The 23,251-nt window shown below is 38.4% G+C and overlaps 3 protein-coding genes across 3 annotated transcripts in view; 1 reads left to right on the plus strand and 2 right to left on the minus strand.

Moving 5' to 3' along the window:
* Nucleotides 1-1,203: 1,203 nt before the first annotated feature.
* Nucleotides 1,204-13,621, minus strand: LOC143291288 (uncharacterized). Its single transcript, XM_076601137.1, has 11 exons — nucleotides 13,452-13,621; nucleotides 11,387-11,750; nucleotides 10,606-10,867; nucleotides 9,537-9,597; nucleotides 9,095-9,198; nucleotides 6,493-6,592; nucleotides 5,676-5,752; nucleotides 5,245-5,344; nucleotides 4,657-4,728; nucleotides 3,793-3,861; nucleotides 1,204-3,131 (listed from the first exon to the last, which is right to left on the minus strand). Exons 1-11 carry the CDS (start codon nucleotides 13,521-13,523, stop codon nucleotides 3,048-3,050), a joined length of 1,365 nt encoding a protein of 454 aa, XP_076457252.1. The 5' UTR covers nucleotides 13,524-13,621; the 3' UTR covers nucleotides 1,204-3,047.
* Nucleotides 13,622-13,901: 280 nt separating this feature from the next.
* Nucleotides 13,902-17,998, plus strand: LOC143279888 (mitochondrial import receptor subunit TOM22 homolog). The gene is made up of 3 exons (XM_076584189.1): nucleotides 13,902-14,000; nucleotides 16,226-16,465; nucleotides 17,150-17,998. Exons 1-3 carry the CDS (start codon nucleotides 13,935-13,937, stop codon nucleotides 17,246-17,248), a joined length of 405 nt encoding a protein of 134 aa, XP_076440304.1. The 5' UTR covers nucleotides 13,902-13,934; the 3' UTR covers nucleotides 17,249-17,998.
* A 190-nt stretch (nucleotides 17,999-18,188) lies between these two features.
* The window catches only part of LOC143294629 (uncharacterized), a 105,966-nt gene continuing 100,903 nt past the window's right edge, over nucleotides 18,189-23,251 (minus strand). The window contains exon 31 of the mRNA XM_076606009.1: nucleotides 18,189-22,222. Coding sequence (XP_076462124.1) covers nucleotides 22,107-22,222 — 116 coding nt within the window. The 3' untranslated portion in view covers nucleotides 18,189-22,106. The remainder of the gene's footprint in view (nucleotides 22,223-23,251) is intronic.

Genomic DNA, 23,251 nt, shown 5'->3' on the forward strand with positions numbered 1-23,251 from the left:
AAGAAGAAGAAGAGTGCATACACATATATTTGTGTACCTGTCAGAGTGGATTTCATCCACAGAATTTCGCCAGAGGACAACACCCTTGTTGCCATGAGTTCTTTTACAGTGCGCCAAGAGAGGTCTGCACTTGGGACCAAGGTTTATAGTCTCATCTGAATGACTAGACACTCAAACTTAGGAGAAAGGGCAAGAGCAGGTTTTGAACCCATATCCTCATGGATTCTGTATTGGTAGATGATCGATTTAACCATTCTGCCACCTTCCTCTTTTGCAAGCATGTTTTGAAACCTATCTGTTTGGCTTTGCAGTCATTGTGAGGAAGGAACAGCATGCTTTAGACATGTGACTTTTTTGCATGACACAATGGTAAGATCACTGTGTGGTGTGCGCATGTGATTATAAGAGAGAAAACACGAAGAAGGCTCTGGAAGCATGTGGACAGCTGAAAGTAAAACCCATGCTCAAAATCAGGCCTGTAACTATTTTCCTGTATCCTGGACTATAGTTTTTACATGTATTTAATATTTACAATGTCAACTGTTCACCAGAGACACAAAAACCGTATATAAATCTAGTTGTCATCAAATAAATCAGGAATTTAATTTTCAAGTGTGTTTGTATCTTTGATACTCTTTGAACATGGTGCTCATTTGCTTTTGTGCAATGTCTATGTACATTTTATTTGAGTGTGTGTGTATGTATGCATGTGCAAGTGTGTGCATGTGTGTCTACATTTATGTGTGCATATGTGTGTGCAAGCAGGTGTGTGTGTGAGCACGTGCTGTGCACGTGTGTGCGTTTGTGTGTGTGAATGCATGCATGCATGTGTGAAATCTCAAAATGAAATAGAGCTTGTGCAACAGAGAAATGTGCTGTGCAACAATTTTTCTGACTATCCCACTGAGCTGAAAAACCATGTTTATTTTGTATAGCCTTGCTACATTATATATGATATATAACGATAGATACTAATCATATTCGCACATATAAACCAAGAAAATGATATACAACCACAGAATCATTTTATTGTTGTTATTCTGATTCATAGTATTAATAACACACAACACATGATGGTAATAAATACTGAAAACACACCACAATTGTTCTCCTAAATGTACCTATCAAAACCATTCAGTTGGCATTCATTCATCTAATATTCATTGCACAAAACATTCTCAGTATCATATTGTTTTTGAACACTGTGTGTGTATGTGTGTGTGTGTGTGTGTGCCATTGCCATTATAGTCCTATTGGCATGGGACACCTCAGAATAATCGTTTAGCAACATACCAACAAAACAAAACAGCATGTGTGTGTGACAGAGAGAATGTGAGTGTGCACATGAGAGTGCGGGCCTATTATGTTTACCACATATTGTGTAAAAAAAGCAGTACACATCAATGGCATTTCATACTAATTCATAATTTGTGTACAGAGTTACACATTTCATCTCCCCTGACACTAATCACAGTAAAATAACATTTTTCTGAATCACCATGCCTCAGACACCATTCGATCAGTTAGGAGCTCTGACAGACTATTCAGCCATTATTTGTCATTATCAGTCACTGTTGCTTAGTCATAGCCCAGCTGACCACAAAAGGCCTATCACAGCTGAAAACAGTGTCAGTATTGATGTCACTACCTGAAAAGAATATATCAGAAAAAAAAACAACAATTAGACACCAGTAGTCATTTTCATGTACATAAACTGAGGATATGCCTTTGGAGTTGACTATTAATTTAATTTCCACCATAATTTTTTTTTAAAAGCAATGTCAACAAACAAATAATCAAACATAATACATAAAATTTTATGCAGTTGGCAAAAAACCCAAAAAATATCAGCAAGGAAACTCACATGTTCCAGGCACAAACAGAATACAACAAAGCAAGAACGCCACAATCAGTGCATACATCATTTTATTCAGTAGAGAAAAGATTTCATTGAAAATGTATCCCATGCACAAACACAAAAGCACACACAAAACATGTGCAAACGCATGCACGTGTGCAAGCAAATACTTTCAAACACACACAAGCACATTCACATATCATTCTTCTTTCATGAGCAGATGCAATAGCACTGGTTTTGATAGCTGCAAACATGATAAACCATTCAAACTGCTGCCTCATCACTGATTTCATTATTTAAAAAGAAAGTTTTGACAGCCTTCAAACAAGAAACTGCATAACTGTGTTACTCATTTACTTTAATTTACAACATTATATTCAATAATTTTATAATTCCTCCTGAACATATATTTCCAGTCCATCTCTTCCCTTCTCCTGCTTGGCTGGATGTGGGTGCCTTTCCTCATGGGCCATAAGACCTGATTTCTTCAATCACATGTGTGAGCAGATGCTAGTTATCTCCCATACTGTCTGGGGGTTGTGGTGACAGGAGCAGCACAAAAAAACAACAGAGTCAAGCCACTGTGCCAACAACAGCAGCCTTCTGCATCAGTTGAAGAATGCAACTTCCTTGTGGACTTGTTTTGCAAGGTGTAATTTAAGAATATGGATGTTTCTTTATCATTTTGGCAGCCATGTTGCTGTTATCTGTCACTGTTACTGTGTTATGCTCCAGGCATTGCTAAGATTTTGGGTCAAACAACAAAACAATTTATAGGTTTGTTTAGTTTGAATGGTCTGGGTAGTCTGTTCAATACCAAATGACTGTCAGTCTTGAATAAAATGCCCATTTATGTTTGGATATTCTGCTGTTGGTCAGATATTCTGCTGCCGTTAAGTGCACGTCAAGTTAGAAGTGAATAAGGAACTGGGGGTTTTCTCTCCAAGAAAGTTTCTTTATTAAAAACTCTGAATGTTTTATTAACTTCGTGCTACCTGTAAGGTAGCAGAGCAATGCAGGTTTGAAATTATGTACCCTTGTCAATATCAAGCCTTGTCTTCATTAAGATTTTGATTTGTTTGACAATCGCTGGATTGTGTGTGGGGGCAGGGGGGGGGGGAGGGGAGGGGGCGGTGTTTATCCCAATGCTAGCAGAAAAAAATCTTGGCTCTCTGCTAGAATATTTGCATCAGTCTTTTGTGCTTGCTGCATCTGGTTGCTGCTTTTTGGAAACAAGGAAAGGTTCCCGAAAGACATCATGCAGTCGCTTGGCCTGGAATCAAAAACAAAACCAAACTGTCAGTGAAACTCAGGAAAACAGAACAGTGGACTGAGGCAGACATGGTGGACATAATGGAGAGGAGTAGAAAGATATCTGGAATCTTTGGCAAACACTGGTATTCTCTCCATAATGAGTCTTGACTATTCTATCCTAGTATAGTATTCATATTTGTTTACTCACAGTCTACAAACAGACCTTGGAAAGCCTGTGAGGAATATGAATAAGGAAGCCTTGGCACAACTTAAATAAGCCGTAGAAACCAGTAAATCTTGTTAAAATATATGATATAATATACAATTAACACAATTAGAAAACAAAACTTTCACAGATAAAGAAAAGGAACTGACACAGTAGAAAACAACAAAAAACAAAAAAAAAAACACATACACACACAAAACAACAACACAAATACCTCTCACAGTTAAAAAAAGCACACACTGATGGATATAAATATCATGAATATCTCTCACAGTTAAAAAACAAACAACCAGAACCAAAAAAACATCAATGGATATTTACACCACGAAATGACAAAAAGAAATTAAAAAAAAGAGTGCCCACGTCAAACAATCAATGGACATGGATCAATCAAGGTCAAATAATTGATAACCCTGAAACTCATGATCAAGAAGAAGACAAGATCTGTCCTCACCTTCTGGGGGCCAAAACCTGGACACAGAGAGAGGTCTTCTGTACTGGCTTCCATGATACCCTGTAAATCCTACAGACAAAAGGGTCGTTTATATGATCAATAAACAAGGGAGCATCTGCATGAATCCACATTTTTTGTATGGATTTTCATTCCCACATAATGTTTTTTTTTTCAAACAATATAACTTGCTCTTGTTCTTCATTATGAGTAAGTTGCATGGAACAGATGATAGTGACATTGGAAAGAATTAAAAAAAAAAAAAAAAAAAAAAAAAGGAAAAAAGAAAAAAAAGAAAACAGGGACAAAAGGAAACAGCCTCACCAAAAACAAAACAAATAAACAAAAAAATGGGGGGTTGGGGGGGACAGATTTATTTTCTTAACTCTCTCCATACGAACAGCGAAAGAAATGACGTTAACAGCGTTTCACCTCAATTACCATCATCAAAATATTGCAAGCGGAAGGCTCATATACTGAAGAGGTGAATGATGACAAAGAATACCACAATTCTGACGACGGAAGCTAAAGGTTGGGTCATTCAGACACCCACTGGACATCCGAGGGGTCTGTGTAGAGGAGAAGAGAGGACTGGCCGTACTGAGTGAGTTAATATGGCCTCTAAAGAGCTGAAACGTTTGTTTCTGCAAGCACCTGTGGCATCGTTTCCAACTTATTGAGACCAATCAGATTTTTTCGTAAAGAAATGTCAGGATTCCATATCAATTAATCTACAAAATGAGCATGCACAAATGTGCATGAACACCATAAACACACTCACTCCCACATAAACACCCACACACTCACCCACCCACCCACTGATTAAAAAGAAGCACAGTCTAGAAACCTGAGACAGACAGCACTCACCCCAAAAGTAGCAAGAAGTGTAGAACAGTCTGTCTTGTTCACTGACTTCACTCTGGTCAGGCAATCGCTTAGCTGAGGAGAAAGTAAGTGCAAGGAAATAAATATGCTATGAACTTAAAAAAACACACACACAAACATACACACAAAATACTGATATTCTGGTTCTGTTATCCTGACCTAAAATATTTTTAAAATACAAAGACTAAATTCCAGTGTGTGTGTGTGTGAGTGTGTGTGTGCAAGCCTGTACGCATGTGCATGTTGTGTGTGTGTGTGTGTAATTCTACTATAAAAAGTTTCATAACTAAGTTCTTACAGCAGTTTTCCTTTATACATATCTTTTTAAATATTCATCTTACTCTGTCATGTTCCTTATTGAGTTAGGCACACATAAGACTGAAAGACCAAAGACCTTTCTTTAATCTGACAATGTAAAAATCATAATATACTGACTGATACTGAAACTCCACACTGCTGACAGGAACGTGTTTCATTCTGCTAAGGACAGCAAGTCTGCTGTTGATATAATTCCTTTTAAAAACAGAGCTTACAGTCCAACAGTGAATGTACACAATGAAAGATGCTGACTTGTACACTGAAGTTGCTGTCTGTGCGCTCCATAAGAGCTTCAGCTGCCTTGTTTTCATACACTTTGTATGTCTCCAGATACTTCCCAGCTTCCTCTGCACTGAAACATCCAGATTATACATCATAAACCACACATGCTTGACACATCTGTGTCATATGCATATCCAGACATATACACACATGCAAATACACACAATCACACATGCACACATACACACTCACCCCTGTGCGATCACAAACACACACATACAAACACACAGTCATGTACACACACACACACACACACACACAGAAAGCAAGAATGAAAACGAGCAAAATACATGAGTAGTGAAGTCTTGTGCTATCAAACATTTAGTAATTCATGTGCACAACTATGCACACACAAAAATCACATTGCAAAACTTTGCACACAATTAAAAAGAAATGATTACCTGAAAGCAACCATGAGCGTGCAATCAGCCAGGATACATATCTTTGCAAGATCTTTCAGTAAATGATGGGGGTCTTTCTGAAACACAAATACATATATATGTGCATGAAAACACAAATAACACTTTTATTTTGTGAAGAAACTGTTTTTTGTGTACTTTTCATTGTATTACATGCCACTTCATATGATAATACTAAATACTGATCACAACGATAACAACAAGACATTCTACAGTATTCAACCATGTGACTCTACACCCTTTACATAAATACATATATACGTACACACACACACACACATACACACTTTCTAATGATATGAATAAATCATATAATTCATATGAATTACCTCATATTACAATGTATTTGCCATACATCAGTACACTATTCCTTGTTTGTCAACTGGTGAAGATATTTCACTTGTATTCTTGTAAGAATGTAAGAAAAAAAAAAAATCCAGCTGTCAAGCCATCACACAAAGGATGTATCACTTTCTTAGAAAGGATGCCACAAGCTGTACAGCACTGTTACCAAATTCTAAAGAATAACAATGTCTAAAATCTCCAAATTTTTTGTTGTTGTTGTTGTTGTTGTTTTGTTTAAATCATACCTTCCCTCAAATCAGAATTTCCTTGTGTTGCTCAGTTAATATTTTATTCAAATGGTTGCGAAAATGTCAGTACAACAAACAGTTAATCTGACAATAAATGGTTTCAGTCGGTCAGTAAGAAAAACAACAACAACTGAAACACACACACACACACACACACACACACAGACCTCCACCACATGCAACCCATACTAACAAAGTGCACTCACAATGTCCACCTGCACCAACAGAACACGGAGGTCAAAGCTGTGGCCAAGCTGTTTGAGTCGGTTGTGTATGTACTCAGGGTGCAGCTGGTGGTAGCGTAGACTGCACACATGGTCACAGGGCATTTCACACAGCAATCACACACATGGTCATAGAGCATTTCACACAGCAATCACACACATGGTCATAAAGCATTTCACACAGCAATCGCACACATGGTCACAGAGCATTTCACACAGCAATCACACACATGGTCACAGGGCATTTCACACAGCAATCACACACATGGTCATAGAGCATTTCACACAGCAATCACACACATGGTCACAGAGCATTTCACACAGCAATCACACACATGGTCATAGAGCATTTCACACAGCAATCACACACATGGTCACAGGGCATTTCACACAGCAATCACACACATGGTCATAGAGCATTTCACACAACAATCACACACATGGTCATACAGCACATGGTCATAGAGCATTTCACACAGCAATCACACACATGGTCACAGGGCATTTCACACAACGATCACACACATGGTCATAGAGCATTTCACACAACAATCACACACAGTCATACGGCATTGCACACAACAATCGTACACATCGTCAATCAGCATTTTATACAGCAATCACACACATAGTCATACTGCATTACACACAACAATTGCACACATTGTCATACAGCATTTTATACAGTAATCACACACATAGTCATACTGCATTACACACAACAATTGCACACATCATCATACAGCACTTTATACAACAATCACATACATGGTCACATGGCATTACACACCACAATCACACATGGTCATACAGCATTACACACAACAATCACACACATCGTCATACAGAATTACACACAACAATCGCACACATCGTCATACAGCATTTTATACAACAATCATACACATAGTCATACTGCATTACACACAACAATCACACACATAGTCACACGGCATTACACACAACAATCACACACATAGTCACATGGCATTACACACAACAATCACACACATAGTCACACGGCATTACACACAACAATCACAGACATGGTCATACAGCATCACGCAATCACAGACATGGTCATACAGCATCACACACAACAATCACACACATGGTCATACAGCATCACACACATAGTCATACAGCATTACACACAACAATCACACACATAGTCATACACGTTACACACAACAATCATACGTGGTATTACATGCAACAATCACAAAATAATTAACGCAAAACAGGAAAAAGCACATGATCCACAGAACAGAAATGGGATACATGATAATGTAAATGAAAACAACTTACAAAATCCTTTTTCTCTAGGTTTTAAGGGGGAGTTTTTTTGTCGTTCTGTATTTGCCCATTTTATTCTGTATGTGCAACATGTTTCTGGACGTCAGCTGCCACAGTTATTGAAACTACTTACAAATATGAAAACTGATCAGGAATGCTAAACATCACAGAAGTAATTTGCCCTTCCCTTCTTTGCAAGAAAAAGAAGTTTGTGTTCAAGTTACTGTTAAATCAAAAGTGGTGACTGTGCTGTTTAAAAAACACACCAAAAAACAAAAAACAACAACCAAAAAACAAAACAACAACAACAATAAAAACCCACACATCTGTATGCATGGGTTTATTTTGACAAGGAATGATGTGTGAAAAGCTCAGCAACCCCATTACAATTAAGTCGTATCCCTTTAAAAGTTGGTTGTACCTGGCTAAATTCTTTGAAGGAGATAACGAAAACAGATAACAGATAAGACTTTGTTGGCAGTTAAGTTCTTTGGTCTTTTATGGATGATTTAACAAATATATATATATATATATATATATATATATATATATATATATATATATATAATTGTATGTATGTATATGTATATACATATATATATATATACTTTTCATCCGCAAACAGCAACACTATGAAGTGAAACATACACTGTAGTAAAATGAAGGCATGCAATTATCATCCATTTGAAGATCAGAACAATACTTTTTTTTTTTTTTTGCATTCACAGACTGCAATTACCTTCTTCTTCTCTGTTCGTGGGCTTCAGCTCCCACGTTCACTCGTATATACGCAAGTGGGCTTTTTACGTGTATGACCGTTTTTACCCCGCCATATAGGCAGCCATACTCCGCTTTCGGGGGTGTGCATGCTGGGTATGTTCTTGTTTCCATAGCCCACCGAACACTGACATGGATTACAGGATCTTTAATGTGCGTATTTGATCTTATGCTTGTGTATACACACGAAGGGGGTTCAGGCACTGGCAGGTCTGCACATGTTGACCTGGGAGATCGTAAAAATCTCCACCCTTTACCCACCAGGCGCCGTCACCGTGATTCGAACCCGGGACCCTCAGATCGAAAGTCCAACACTTTAACCATTCAGCTATGGTGCCCGTCACTGCAATTACCATTTTCATTCATTCAGGTACATGGACTTTATGTGTTTGACTGTTTATACCTGTTTAGTCAGCCACACTCTATTTTGGGGGTTGACAACAAAGTAAAATATCATCCGCGTATGTACTGTTATTTTCATAAGGGAAAAGTGAAAACAGTATCTTCTCACCTGAGATACAGAGCACAGTTGGATTGCCCCATGACGTAATCAGGAACAATATTACCATATTCCCATGGTACATTACGTACAAACTTCAAGATGGGATTGCCTCTCTGAAAATACATACGACACAAATAATAATAAGACACACTTTGAATATACACAGGTTTAACCTACCTTTTAACTAAACCCTCCCCACCCTCCCCCAACCCACCATCACCCCCCCTGGAATTATAAAAAAAAAAAAATCTGCAGACATAATATTGAAAGAATTAGAGGGTGGATAAGGAGATCGAAAAAATCAGAGTGAGGGAGAGACAAACTAGGAGACAGAGACAGAGAGACAGGAAGAAGGAGAAATGGCTGCTTTCAATCAAAATGCATCAGCCAAAACAATCAGCACAACAGCACTATTCCTAGGACCTCATCTATAAAAGACACAGCTACTGACCTGTCTTGAGCTGACAATCAGGGAATTCGTTTTGCCCAGTTTAGCAAGTGTGGGGAGCACACTGAAAACAGAGAGTACAGTGGGTGAGGGCTGGTTCAGCCTATCTGTGTGTTAAAGAACTGCATGACTCTGATAAGGTATCATACTATATCATATCATATCACATTATATATCATATATCATGTTATGTTATGTTATAGGTATGTTATGTTATGTTATAGGTGTGCATGCGAAAAAGGACAACTTTAAGGAAAAAAGTAAAAAAAAAGTATATGCATGGTTCTATTTATGGACATTCCCTATTTCAAACAGCAGGCAAGACAAAGAAAGATCGAAAGGGAGAGAGAAAGAGAAACAGAGACAGAGTTGGGAGAAAAACAAATAGAGATAGAGAAAGAAGAGACAGTGAAGGATCACACACACACACACACACACACACACACAGAGACAGAGAGAGAGAGAGGGTGGGGTGGGGGGTTCTTATAGTAGAAACAATGAATAAAACCACAATCTAAATGATTCACCAATGCAACACTGTCTGCATTTTGTGAAGCACAACGAAGGTGGAGGGGATTTAGGAAGGGGAGAAGGGGGAAGTCAATACAGGTCGACATGAAGACCTTTGGACTTACAGGTTTGATACTGAGATATATCTCTATTGAATTTCCTCAACTGGGTTTGTTAAAAATCCATTTTGAAAATAAATATATGTACTGCTGGGCACTCTTGAAAAATCCATGTCTAAAACATGTTTCACATTCTACATTTCCAGACTCTTCTTTACGGCTTTTTTTGGTTTTTTTTTGTCTGTTAAAGCATCACTCAATTCAACAGATGTTGACTGGGGTAAGGAAACACTGACCATGATTTAACAGTTCAGTTTACATGCCCCCCACCCACCCCCCTCCAAAAAAAAAAAGAAAAGAAAAAAAAATCATGTCAGACCCCTGCCGGAGTCTGCACTAGTGGGTCACGGTTAAGTATGTGTAATTTAAAAAAAAAGATTACATGGACACAGACATACAAATGCACAAATGATTATGGACTTAGACTCGTCCTAGTCTCTTACTCAGCACGGACTGAGTCCTGTTGCTCAGTGGTGTTTGAGGCATTGATGCTGGAACTCCCTGGCTGTTCTGACGGTGCAGTGGTACTGGTAGAGGGCATGGCAGAACGGACAGAGGGCAAGGTGGTGGCACTGTCAGACCTGCTCTGTGGCCCTGCAGCAGAGCCGCCTGGAAGCAGATGATCTTGTGGCAGCTGTGCGTTGCGTCTGTTTCCTCCGAGGGTGTTTCCTGTCCACTTGCTGGTCAGGTCCTTTGAGGCTGAGGCTAGGACATGTGTTGTAAGTCACGTCATATTCACTATCACAGGGTGGACAGATACATGTTGGACTAACACACATAAAAGCGGCAGCTGACAAGTTTGTAAGGCACAGTATTTTAAGTGTTGGCTTATGCACCTTGCATTCAAGAACAGTCAACGGCTACAATACTGAAAACCATCATTTTGTTTGACAGGCGAAATCCTTTCAGGATCAGGTTTATTTTACATGTCATTATTAAACTTTAAAAAATTTTAACTCAGCTGGAACATTTCACCGCTGTGGTTTATCACTGACAGAAATAATGTTGGGTTTTCTTTGTTGTTGTTTTCTTTGAGTGAACAGAATCAAAATTAAAACCATTTACAAATATGGGTAATTTTGAAACAACTTCTAAGGTCTTAAAAAGTCTTGTCAGTTTTTACCGATTCTTAAAAAAACACAACAAATTTCAAAACCCATATGAACCCTGCACATTTTTCATAAAATCTGCATAAAAAACAACAACAAAACTTCCTGAGCTCACCTGAACTGCTGCCTGCAGTCACAGTATCAGGCAGTCCTTTCAGTTTTGATTGATTACCATCATCTTTAGCCGAGTGAGATGCATGGTGATGTGCTAAACGGTCTCCAGCAGGATTGAATCCTTTGCTGACTGCTGCTGATTGTGTCTTTTCTGAGCTACTGGTGCCTGCTTTGTTGGAAGAGACAGTGCTTTTTCCTGTTGGCATCTGACGAGACAAAGGCATGCGAGACAGGAGGGCTTTCTGGGACATCACTCGCTTTGACGGGATATTCTTTGCCTTTGGGGAATCAGTGCTTTTTGTGTCAGGTGCTGTGTCTGCTGACTTTGATGATCCATCACGTCTGATGAGGGTTCTGCTGGATACCTGAAATATGAACAATGACAAAGTTGATTTCACAGCAGCACTTCTTCCACTGGGTTTTAGCTGGGTGTATTTGGAAGTGTTTGTCAAAGGGACATTTTATAAAGATACAATTTAAATTAGTATTTTTTAATGCTTTCAATAATTGGTGCAGTCTGTTTTTGCAGAGAATGTGGAAAAAAGAAAATAACACTTAAATAAATCATTGAATTGAGTAACCCAGATTATGAAAAAAAACCAAAAAAACAACAACCCCAAAACACACATAAAAACATACACAGACACACACAGAGACAACAACACACATAAAAAACATACACACACACACAAACAACAACAAAAAACAAACAAGCAATTTAAACAAAAAACCCACAATAAATAAAACAAGCAAATTGTATATTACTTAGTTTCAACATAATCTGAATACTGGAACATTTTTACTTTACTTACTGCCATTGTTACTGCTATTGTAAAGTGCATACAGCTTCAATAATATGCACAATAGCACAACATCTCAATTAAAAATAACAAAAACTACCCACTATGTCCTTTGGCTTCTAAGGAACCAACATATCTAATTTCAGTGCACATAAAATAACTAATGCGGTTATGACAATGTATCTCAAATAATTTATCATTGATTATAACAAAGAAACAGAAGGTACATTGGGTTCAAATATCTGTGAGAGATTTAAGAAAAAGACAAAAAGAAAATATTGTACACATTTCTGGAGCACACTGTTGGTGTTTATCAAAACTAACAGACCTAGCAGGACCATGTAGATATCAGGCAGAATATTTAGTAATGATGGTAACAGCCTTGGATGAACTGGAAGAACTCAGTTGTAGAAACTGAGTGGGAAGAATAAAGGAATGACTGTGAGTACGTGTGGTTCTGCTTTACAGGAACCCTTACATACATTGTATTGCATCGTAATTTGTTTTACAGTTTGTCACAACAGATTTCTCTGTATATAATTCGGGCTGCTCTTTGGAGAAGGTGCTTTGCTACAGTGCCATGTCCTGCCCCCCCCCCCCCCCCCCCCCCCCTGCTGTTTTTGTTGTTGTTGTTAGTGTTTATTTCATTTTGACCTACATAATCTTTCCAGGGACAATTCTTATGTTACCGTGGGTTCTTTTACATGTGCTAAGTCCATGCTGTACATAGGACCTTGGTTTATCGTCCGAAAGACTAGCACACAGACCACCAATCATGATTTGGTTGAGGGGTGAATGAAAATTTCAGTATATGCAGGACTCAGATGCACTATCACTAGGCCACCATTGATGAGGAGTACACTTGGTATCTGACTGAGTTCCAGAATGTGGCACTTCAGCTTGTAGTTGAAGGTGATGGGATTCACTTGAAAGTGATGAGATTCACTGATCTGGAAAAGAAAAGGCATCCGTATTTCTGTGCACGGGGTTCAATCACAAACCACTGTTCTTCTTCTTCTTCTCAGACAAACCTATAATATAATGGGCTATGATCCCACATTGACTAGAGTGCAATATGACCACACACACACATACACACAAAGAAAGAAAAAAGCAAAGAAGAAATGATGGAAGTTTGGAACTGAAAGTGATGCTCCCATAGCGTGTTGACGTCTGAAGCCGGGCCAGTGCCAACAAACAACACATCCAGTCGCTAAGTATTGAAACTGGAATCCACTCTATGTGTAACTTAACGTTATCGCTCACCATTGCCTCCTGCTGATCTGCCTTTTCCATTTCTTCCAGCGTCGGAACACGGAACCGTGGTTTCCCCGCCATGATGTAAACATTGCAAGGGACGTAAGCATTATGAAAGTATCAATTTACAGGACCACACAGAAACCTCCTATCTCCCATTCACACACGCACATACACTTCTTCTTGCTGTTGCTGATAGGCAGCCAACTTCATGACTGAAGAAGCTGCTGCACTTGGGAGGGGTGAGTGAGGTAGCCTTTTCCCGTCCCCTCTCGAAAGATGGTAACGTAACGCAGAATCTGGCCCATTACTATTGGGCCGCTTGGATTGCAACTAAGCCTATTCACGAACTCTTATAGAGACTAGTTTATTGTAGAAGAGGAAGTACGTGAGCAATATTAAAGATGAACATACGAAGTTTTGCAGCAAACATGGCTTTGTGAATGAGCGATTAATATTGTGATAATTCCTGGTATTTAGACGAATACGAACATGGCTGGAGAAAAAGTGATGGAACTCGCCCGTCCAGGGCAAGCACAGGAGGAGGATGACGATGATGTAAGGTTTGCTTCCTGATCAGTCAGTCTGATAAGAATGGGAACTTTCGACATCAATACAACATCATAATGATGAATTGAATCAAAGAAAAGCAATAGAATTTGTCATTTGTGAATCCGCAACAGTTAAATTGGCCTGCTGATCAGAGAACTGTTTGTTGAGGTCATAAGTCAAAGTTCATCACATTGACCCCGTTGAGCTGCAGTTACCGCAGCAGATTCGGTTTCCCTTCCTCGATTTCATTGAAGAAAACAATCTTTGTAATAACAATTTACATGATCTTTTTTTTTTGTTTTGTTTTGTTTTGTTTTTGTTTTTTGTTGTTGCTTCATTCAGTTGTTAAATCGTAAAGAAATATAAAGGAAAAGAAAAAAAAATGTGTTAACAATTTTCAGATCTGTTTGTTTTGTAGCTTCATTCAGTTGTTAAATGGTTTAAAAAAAAAAAAAAAAAATCAAGGCAAAGTGGATGAGGTCTCCATATCTGAAATTTATGCTCTGGTGTCTCAGGGGAGTGCATTGCAAACATGGACTGTATGACTCTCAAAAAGCTGCAACTAAATGATGATAGGACTGAACTTATGATACAGTCCAAAAACTTTTTTGTTAACATCCTCAGGACTACTGTTGCATTTCACTTATTTTGACTTAATTTAAGGCGGTTATCAAACGTTCCTCACCAACAGCTGTTTTCCACCACTCACAGTTTTTTGATTTTGTTTAAAACAATCATGTGCACAGTCAAGTCGGTTGCGAATAATGCGGTTTGCCCCTTGCAATCTACCAGTCCTGAGCTTCTCCTCCCGACTCTGTTCTGATTAATAGTACACCTGTTAACACTTTCTTCCTCTGTTCGCGTGACCAGCCTCCTTCCAACAGCACATTTCAAACATCTGTAAAGTTGCCTATCTGGAACTGCGTATGACAAGTTCCGTCTGCCAGTGTCTCTCTACTGATGCAACCAAAACACTCATGTGGGTTTTATCATCTCAAGAATGAATTACTGTAATTCTCTTTTGGCCGACCTTGCCATATCCACATTTCTTCCCCTCCACTGCGCTGTGTGACTGATTGAATTTCCATGCCTTGTTGTTAACACTTCTCATTCGGTCTTGAGGGGAAACATTGTGGATATTGCCTCCCAAATATCTGTTAGACTTCAAAGATTTAAGAATAACACTGCCATATCTCTATTTGCAGTGCTAAATCTGACCATGTTTCTTCTCTCGTTAAGTTTTTGGTTGCCAGTTTCTGATGGATTAGACGTCAACTGCAAGCTATCCACTCTGACATTTTCTGTAGTGGGTCTGGAGCAGTAATTCTTTCCTTGACATTTTCTGCAGTAAGTGGGTCTGGACCAGAGAATCTTTCTTAATTGCTGCACATTTGTTTGTTCTGTATTGTGTGTGTCTTATGTGTGGCTTGTTCAGGATTAAAGAGGCTATGCCAGTCTTGAATAAAAGCTAATTTGTGTTTGCATATTTCTTCTGTCATTGCTGTTGTGTGCACATGTCAAATGATCAGTATAAGGACAAGCCCGGCGCTTCCTTTTTTAAGGAAGTGTCTGGGTTTGTTCCAGTGTACCTTTTATTTACCTGTGTGCTAGATGAATTGGTGGCGTAAGCAGCATTGACTTGAAGTTGTGTACCTTGTGAATGGAGAGAGTTACCACTCTTTACTATTTATGCATAACAGTGTTTTGTGTGACACAATATTAGTGTGAAGTTTTCTTTTTTGTGACATGTTGTTTTGATCATGATGAAGGCCTAACTGATCTGGGAGGAGAGAGCTTCGGATTTTTACTGACACTGTGTGGTACAGCAGAGTCCAAAATAATTGATAATAATGCAAGAAGCCAGTGGAGGTCTGTGTGGTTACAGTGACCAATAAGAAGTCTGTGCTGTGGTAGCAGTGACCAGTGGAAATCTGGGCTTTGCTGTGGTTACAGTTTACACTGAATGTTTTCTTTTACAATCTGATTTAATTTGTTATGACATGTGCTTGCAAAATTTACATGACACAAGTAAGATTTATGATGCCCACATTACTTTCTGCTTGTATGTATTAAACAAACTGCATAGTTTTATTAGAGTGAAAAAAAAATCTGTGACCAGCACTTAGCAGGACTGACCATTACTCTGACTGTGAGTATGGTTGTGTTGGGAAGTATACATCATAGTTTTCATTGCTCAATATGTCAGTTAAGACAGTGTGTTTTACATGTAGGACTTGGATGAGACCCTGGCAGAACGACTGTGGGGGCTGACAGAGATGTTCCCAAAACCAGTGCAGAAGATTGTGGGAGATGCATTCTGCATGTCTGTCTCAGCACTGGTGGGAGGGTATGCCTTGGGTCGGAATATCCTGTGGATAGCAGCATCCTCAGCCACCATTTTAGCCCTGCCCGTCATTTTTGAATCAGAGCGAGCCCAGCAGCAGGAACAGCAACTCCAGCAGCAAAGACAGGTCTGTAGTTTACAAGGGGGAGCTAAGTCAGAACATGTGTGCAAGTATCTGGGCTTTCTCTAATTTGCGGATTATTTCATATTGCTCCTCACAACCCTCCCTTAATTTTTAGAATGACAAAAACAGTTCTGTCACACAGAGAGAGAGAGAGAGGGGTTGGGGGAGGGGAGGGGGGGTTGTTACTGGAGAAAATGTCTCGGCCATTTATGGACAAATACTTTCAGTTGTGTGCATTTGTGTCATGTGTTTGTTTGTGTGAGAGGTTTTTAAATATTTTTCCAGGGAACCCTTTTCTTTTCTTCTGTAAAACAGGCACACACGAGTCCTTTTTTTCATTTGTTCAAAAGCTGGCTTGTGGCTTGGCAGATTGCTTTGTTAGATGATTTGCTAGATGAAAGGTGATTTAAAGTGTGTATATGCATCGTGTATTCCTTTTTCAGTGATTATTTTTCAATGATTTCCATTCAAGCATCGCATTGTGAAACACATAGTGCCCAGTGTATGTAAACTGCAGAAAACTCCATAATAGCTTTTATAATGAGAAAGTGAACAAGTACCTACTCAGTCATAGAAGAGATACTTTTGGTTCTGATGATGGTAATTTTACATATTTTTTGTATGCTCCTTACACTTTATGGGAATCAGTCCAGTCATCATTGCCTTGATTGGATTGCTTTGTTGCAGATTCTCCTTGGCCCCAGCGCTGCTGTGTCTGGCAGCTCAGGTTCGCATCTCCTACCCGGCATGGGCATGATGCCTCATGGCATGGCGCCTCCCAAATAACACCGCCGGCTGTCCTGATGATGTGGGTTGGGCAGTGAAGATATCACAGCCGCCCCTGTTCTGATGATCAGTGTTCACAGACATTGTTTTGGGGAGTTTGTTGTTCTTCATCTTGATCCTGTGAAGCTGTATCAAACTTCAGTTATAATAATGGATGGTTTGTCCAGCATGTGCCATAATGTAAGAAAACCTGTTTGGTGAAGCCCGTTTTGGGAGTGTGTGTGTATCAGGGAATACCTTCCTAATTCTCCACTCCTTTCATGGATGAACTGTACCATTGGAGATATTGGGGTATAGACTGGAAGCTGAAGAAATTTATGTGATAGTTTAAATATGGAACAGATTCCTAGCTTTCATTACAAATTGAAATTCATGAGCAATTTTGGGTTGCTTCCAGTTAAAATGGAAACCAGTTCTGATGTTTGTTGCACACTGAACACTAAATACAGAATATGCTTTATGATTAGAAGTGAAATATTTGATTGGTTGCGAAAATGCTGAACAAAAATCTTGCTAAACAACCAACTGGATTTGGATAATTCCATTTGAAACCAGTCAAAAATAAGTGTGTAAAACAGTGTGTGTGTGTGTGTGTGTGTAATTTCACATTCTATTTTCTTTTGGTTTTCTCTTTATTTTTTCACATTTTCCAAGAGTTTTGCACTTGTCATTTCTTGTCCATGATGAACATATTTCATGTAATAAATTACTATTTATGAAGCTGTCAAGAAAAATGACATATATATATATTTTTTATTTTATTTTATTGTTTATGTTAAGTAGAGTATGTGGGTATGTGTGTGCATGTTGATATGAGTAAAACAGAGGGAGAGTGTGTGTTTGCTGCTTGAAAGGGTATGTATTTAAAAAAAAAAAGAAAGATAAACGAACAAACATATTCAGCAAATTGCATTCATACAACATATCAAAGAACACAGAATTCGTCTGTTAAAAATATTTTCCTGGTATTTTATGATATGCATAAAATGTTTTAGTATTGCAGTTGATATCAGCCATAACTTAGCACACTAAATAGCTACACATGTACATAATAGCAGCTGCTGGCAGGAAAAAACAACAATATGTTCAATTCAGTGGATTAATATCTTCATTTACAATGGTTTCAGTCTACAATGCAGTACAACAGTTCCTTTGCTTGTGGAAGCATAGATTCAAGATCATTTCAACGCTGCAAAATGATGTCATTGACTTATTTCTGATGAAGTCATATGATTTTATAGACTCAACAACACCACACACATAAACAACTGTAAGCATATCTTGGTAATGATATCCCATTTTGAGAAATGAATGAAAACGAGAGGGGTACAGAGGGGACTAGAAAAGGTAGAAACAATGTCACAGGCTGGGTGAAGAAAAAGAAGAAAAAAAAAAGAGAGAAAAGAATGGTCCTCTTACAAAACACAAACTATGATGAAGAGACAATAGTAATCCAGAAGAGGAAAAAAAAAGAGTTGTCATCTGCATGAATCTTTAATTGTATTGGTTTCCTTGATTTAAGGATTTCAATTTTTTACTCCTTTTTTTTAAAGAATTTAAAAACAGTCCTGGTTTTCTTGATAGGTTAATTAAAATTGTTGGTTTTACTCAGAGACATAATAATAATATCAATAAATCAATAGAGACATTTTTTGAATAACTAATTTAAAAAACAACAACCCACCCTCGCACAAGAGTTATGAAAGTGTTTGCAGAAAAAAAGAACAAAACCCAGAAACAATTAAGCACCAAATGTGTCAAGTAAATCACAGTCACATACCACACTGCAGACAAGATTCAACTTCTTGCCAAAATTAAGTACCATCAGACACACACCACACTGTGGACATTATGCAGCTTCTTGCCAGTCTATACTATCACTCTTTTTTTTTCTAGCTGGCTAAAATTAATTCAAAGCTAAACTGGAAAGTTGTTAACTAAGCAGAAGCCAACCTGGATTGAAACTGCAACTCTTGTTACAAGTAGAAGCCAAACTGCATCTCTTTAGGTGCAGTTTTATCACAGCAAACCAGACATTTGATCTGTCTATCACTACATTTGTCTTTTACTACACTATTAACTGTACACATTGCACTTATTTGTAGTAACCCTTACATGTAATTCCATTTTATATGCCTTACACAAAGGCAGTACAGTGAGAACCTTTCATGAGCTTCATGGATAAAAAAGCACAACAAATCTTTCCATTCTCGCTCCCAAAAACAAAACAATTAGAAAAAAACAAAACAAAAAACCCCCCACCAAATAACACCAACCAAAGCAACCAATCAAAGTCATTTCATTTCTCTTCGTCCTCTTCAAAGTGCAGGCATTCTCATTTCAATAGTATATCATTTTATTACATGACACCCACACATTAGGCCATAATAGTACTATGCTGTTGCTCAAAATCATGTATGGTTTAAAGTGCATCTCAGTAGCTTGGTTTCATGAACAGCCAGCCAGAGACTATCTGTGCATCAACTGATGATTGGTGTTACAAAGTATTTAAAAAACACACACAACAAAAACAATATCGCCACACCATATGATGAAATTTGTTGAAATATGCAGACACAAAATGTATAATCCATGACAAGGTGTTAAAATGAAAGTAATACAGTCACAAAAAATTCAAACTGAAGGTAATACAACAGTTACAAAACAATTAAAATGAAAGTAATGTGACAGTCACAAAATAATGAAGATCCTGTTACTGGATGGAAGAGGGGTATCCTGCAAATGTCCGTTCACAGCTGAAAGATCATATCAAATGTGTGTGTGTACGTGCGTGCATGTGTGTGTGTGTGTGTGTGTGTGCAGGGAAGGAACAGGAGTGACTATGTCAAACAGAATTTGCTGTAACTGGTACATAACTGTACAAAACAGAAGAAAGGAAATGCCTATATCTCTTGTACTTTGTGATCAGTGCCAATAATGCGAACTAAGATCCTTCAAAATCTACCAAATTTTCACACTTCAGCTTTTGTTATGGGAGGAGGGGGAAGAGAAGAAAATTCATAAATGCCTTAACAGCAAGAATTAAAAATTTTTATTTTTATTTATTATTATTTTTTTTTATTTTAAGTTCATCAAAGTGATGACCTCATCTATCCAGTAAGTGCAGAGATAGTGAATATGGCATTGCTTACAAAGGCACATGGAGGTATCCTTTTGTTTTAATTATTTTAAAATGCATGGCCACATTATCAATTAAAAAAATTGGGAAGATAAAAGAAGGGTAACTGTTGCACAGGCAGAATAAATCTATATTATTCTGCAAAGAAAAAAAGTTCACTTTGCAAGAATAAAATTTGAAATGCTTCAAATACTTCCAGAGCTCTGTGTGCAGCTTGGCAGCTAAAATACCAGACCCGTCTCCCTCCATCAATTTAAAACATGCAGACAAGCAGACTCTTTGAGATTATTTTTAAAAAAAGGAAGAAGAGTGATTGAAACAATGCATGGATGGAGATATGTGATTAAAAAAAAGTCCATTTAGTTTTGTTTCTGTCCTTTTTTTGTCGTCGTTGTTGACAAACTCCCCCCCTCTCCCACCCCCTTAATCTGATCTTAAAGAAGATAAAATCTCAGACTAGCGGAAATGTTCAATCACTGTCTTCAAACGGCTACAAACACAAACTAATAAAAATGTTTCGGGAAAGACATAAAACCCCCCCAGAGAATGACATAATGTGTACTAAGATGTATTATCATTGTGTATGATTATTCTTTCCTAATGATTTGTGGTGAAGCTGGAATGTTAAAAAGTGTGTCATGTGTCCAATGGAATAGCAGTACAAAGTACACATGAACAAAAATAAGACAGAAAAAAAATGAAACAGATGGGTAGCACAAGTTACTTAGCAGATTAAATTAGGAAGACATTTGAGAGACATATCTATTTCAAGTACTTATGAATTTCCTTTTTCAAATCTCGTCTTGAAATTGTTAAAGAGCTTTTCAGACCAATCTAGTGATAAGCTAGCTGATTATGCTTGTATTTAGAACAGTGTTAATTTTACATATGTGTTACCTGGCTAATGTCACAATGTGTTTTGCAAGAAAAAAAAGTATTCTTGCATCACATATTTACTTTGAGTTTACATTTCTTGTTTATGTTAGCGAGCAGTTGAGGTGTGCAAGTGTAGATACTGTTATTTGTCATGGTGAGGCATGAGTCTGAATCTTACTGAGATTCAAATTCTTTTCTGTATGTGTCTGTCTGTTAATGAATATTTGCATTTGTATCTCTGCATGTGTGTGTATGCAAACGTGTGTGTGTGTGCAAGTGTGCATTTGGTTGCCCATGCATGGGTGTGCACATGCATAGCCCAAAAGGCACCAGACAGGAGCCCTTCATGGCACCAGGAGTTCAGCCTGACAACATCAACAGATGGGCCCAGTGGTCAAGACAACAACAGAAGGACAGTGTGCCCAGCACACAGCCTAACCCACTGGAACTCCATCTCTGTCCACCTCGCACCTCCAGCCTTGCAGGACAGCGGGCAGGACTGGCATCCTGAGGTGTGACTACTTCACACCCATCCCAGTGTCCCTCCTCCGCACACTGATCAGGATCCTCTGCTGGGCACCGGCTGAATGTTTGTGAAGACCCCTTCAGTGTGGATGACAAGGCCGGACCTCTCCAGGCACGTTGATGGACGGTCAGCGTCAACCTCTTCACTTCTCATCCTGTGCATGTGTTGAACATCTTCACAATTTTTTTTTCCAGGTACATCGTATTATGTTTTTATAATTGTTTTTATCTTTATTATTTCTGTGCAGGTGTTAAACCGTGCGGTGCAAACCACTGGAACATATTTTTCCAATGTTGAAGAGCTTCCGTGTTTCATGTTCACATTTTCTGTGACAAGCGTCGATCCCGTTTGCTGGGCAGTTTCATGGCCGTGGCAAGACCCTTGGCATTGAAGATGAACGGGAGGGAAGGACTGCTCTTTGACCGTCGCAGGTCTGAAAAAAAAAAGGAAACAGAAGCTGTGTTGACAGCATGGTCAGTTTGGGTTGACTACTTCACAGTACTATTTCGATGAAATGCTTGTCTAAAATTTCAAAGCAGTGCTCAAGAAACAATCTAAAGTAAGAGCAGAAGAGAAGGCTGTGGTGGAGATAAGGAAAAATCTGTACAGTCCTGTTTCCCCTGTCTCATTCATACACAGTGCAGACACACTCATAAATACAAAACTCACACAGACATAGACACACAGATGCAGACACACACACACTCACACATTGAGTCTCAATCTATCAACCATTCAGACCAATTACCCTTTAAAAATGCTGGCATATTTATTTCTTGGGTATCTATATCTCATGCATAAGACCAAGGCTTTTTCATACTTGTATACCAACATATTTTAAACAGAACACAAATAACAGTATATGTGAATCTTCCTACAATGTCCAACTTTTGGTTTCCATCAATGTAATCCACACTGTTTTACTGTGGTGACTAAAAGGAAGGCAGAAACATTATGATAATTACTTTCTATTTACTTGTAACTTGTGAACAAAGATGCATGCAGCTGAAAACAATGAGTAACTACTGGCTGAACTCACACACACACACAGAGGTGTTCAACATGAAATGATTTTCAAATTACTTAGAAATGAACATTTCTGTCTGACAAAAACAAACAACACATCAAAACACATGCATGGGTTTCTGGCATGAAAGAAAACTTCAAAACACATGCACTGTTTATGCAAAGGCTGTATCAAACGAGGGTTGTGTTTAAAAAGAACATAGAAAAATAAACACCATGCTGGGTGAATCTCCCTCCCCAAATACCTCCTCCATTATCCCCTGCCCCCACCCTCAACAGGAAAACAAAATAATTCCTTCCTTTCTAATCAGCAACTCATTAATGTCTATCTCCCTCTTCCATGGAATCTTCCATGTGCAGAAGCACAAATCTGCTGCAATGGATTCCACAAGTCTTGTTTGTGGTCACACTGTAAAATTCTTGCTGTGAAAATGAG

The sequence above is a fragment of the Babylonia areolata genome, chromosome 1, assembly GCF_041734735.1.
Source record: "Babylonia areolata isolate BAREFJ2019XMU chromosome 1, ASM4173473v1, whole genome shotgun sequence".
NCBI lineage: Eukaryota > Metazoa > Mollusca > Gastropoda > Neogastropoda > Buccinidae > Babylonia > Babylonia areolata.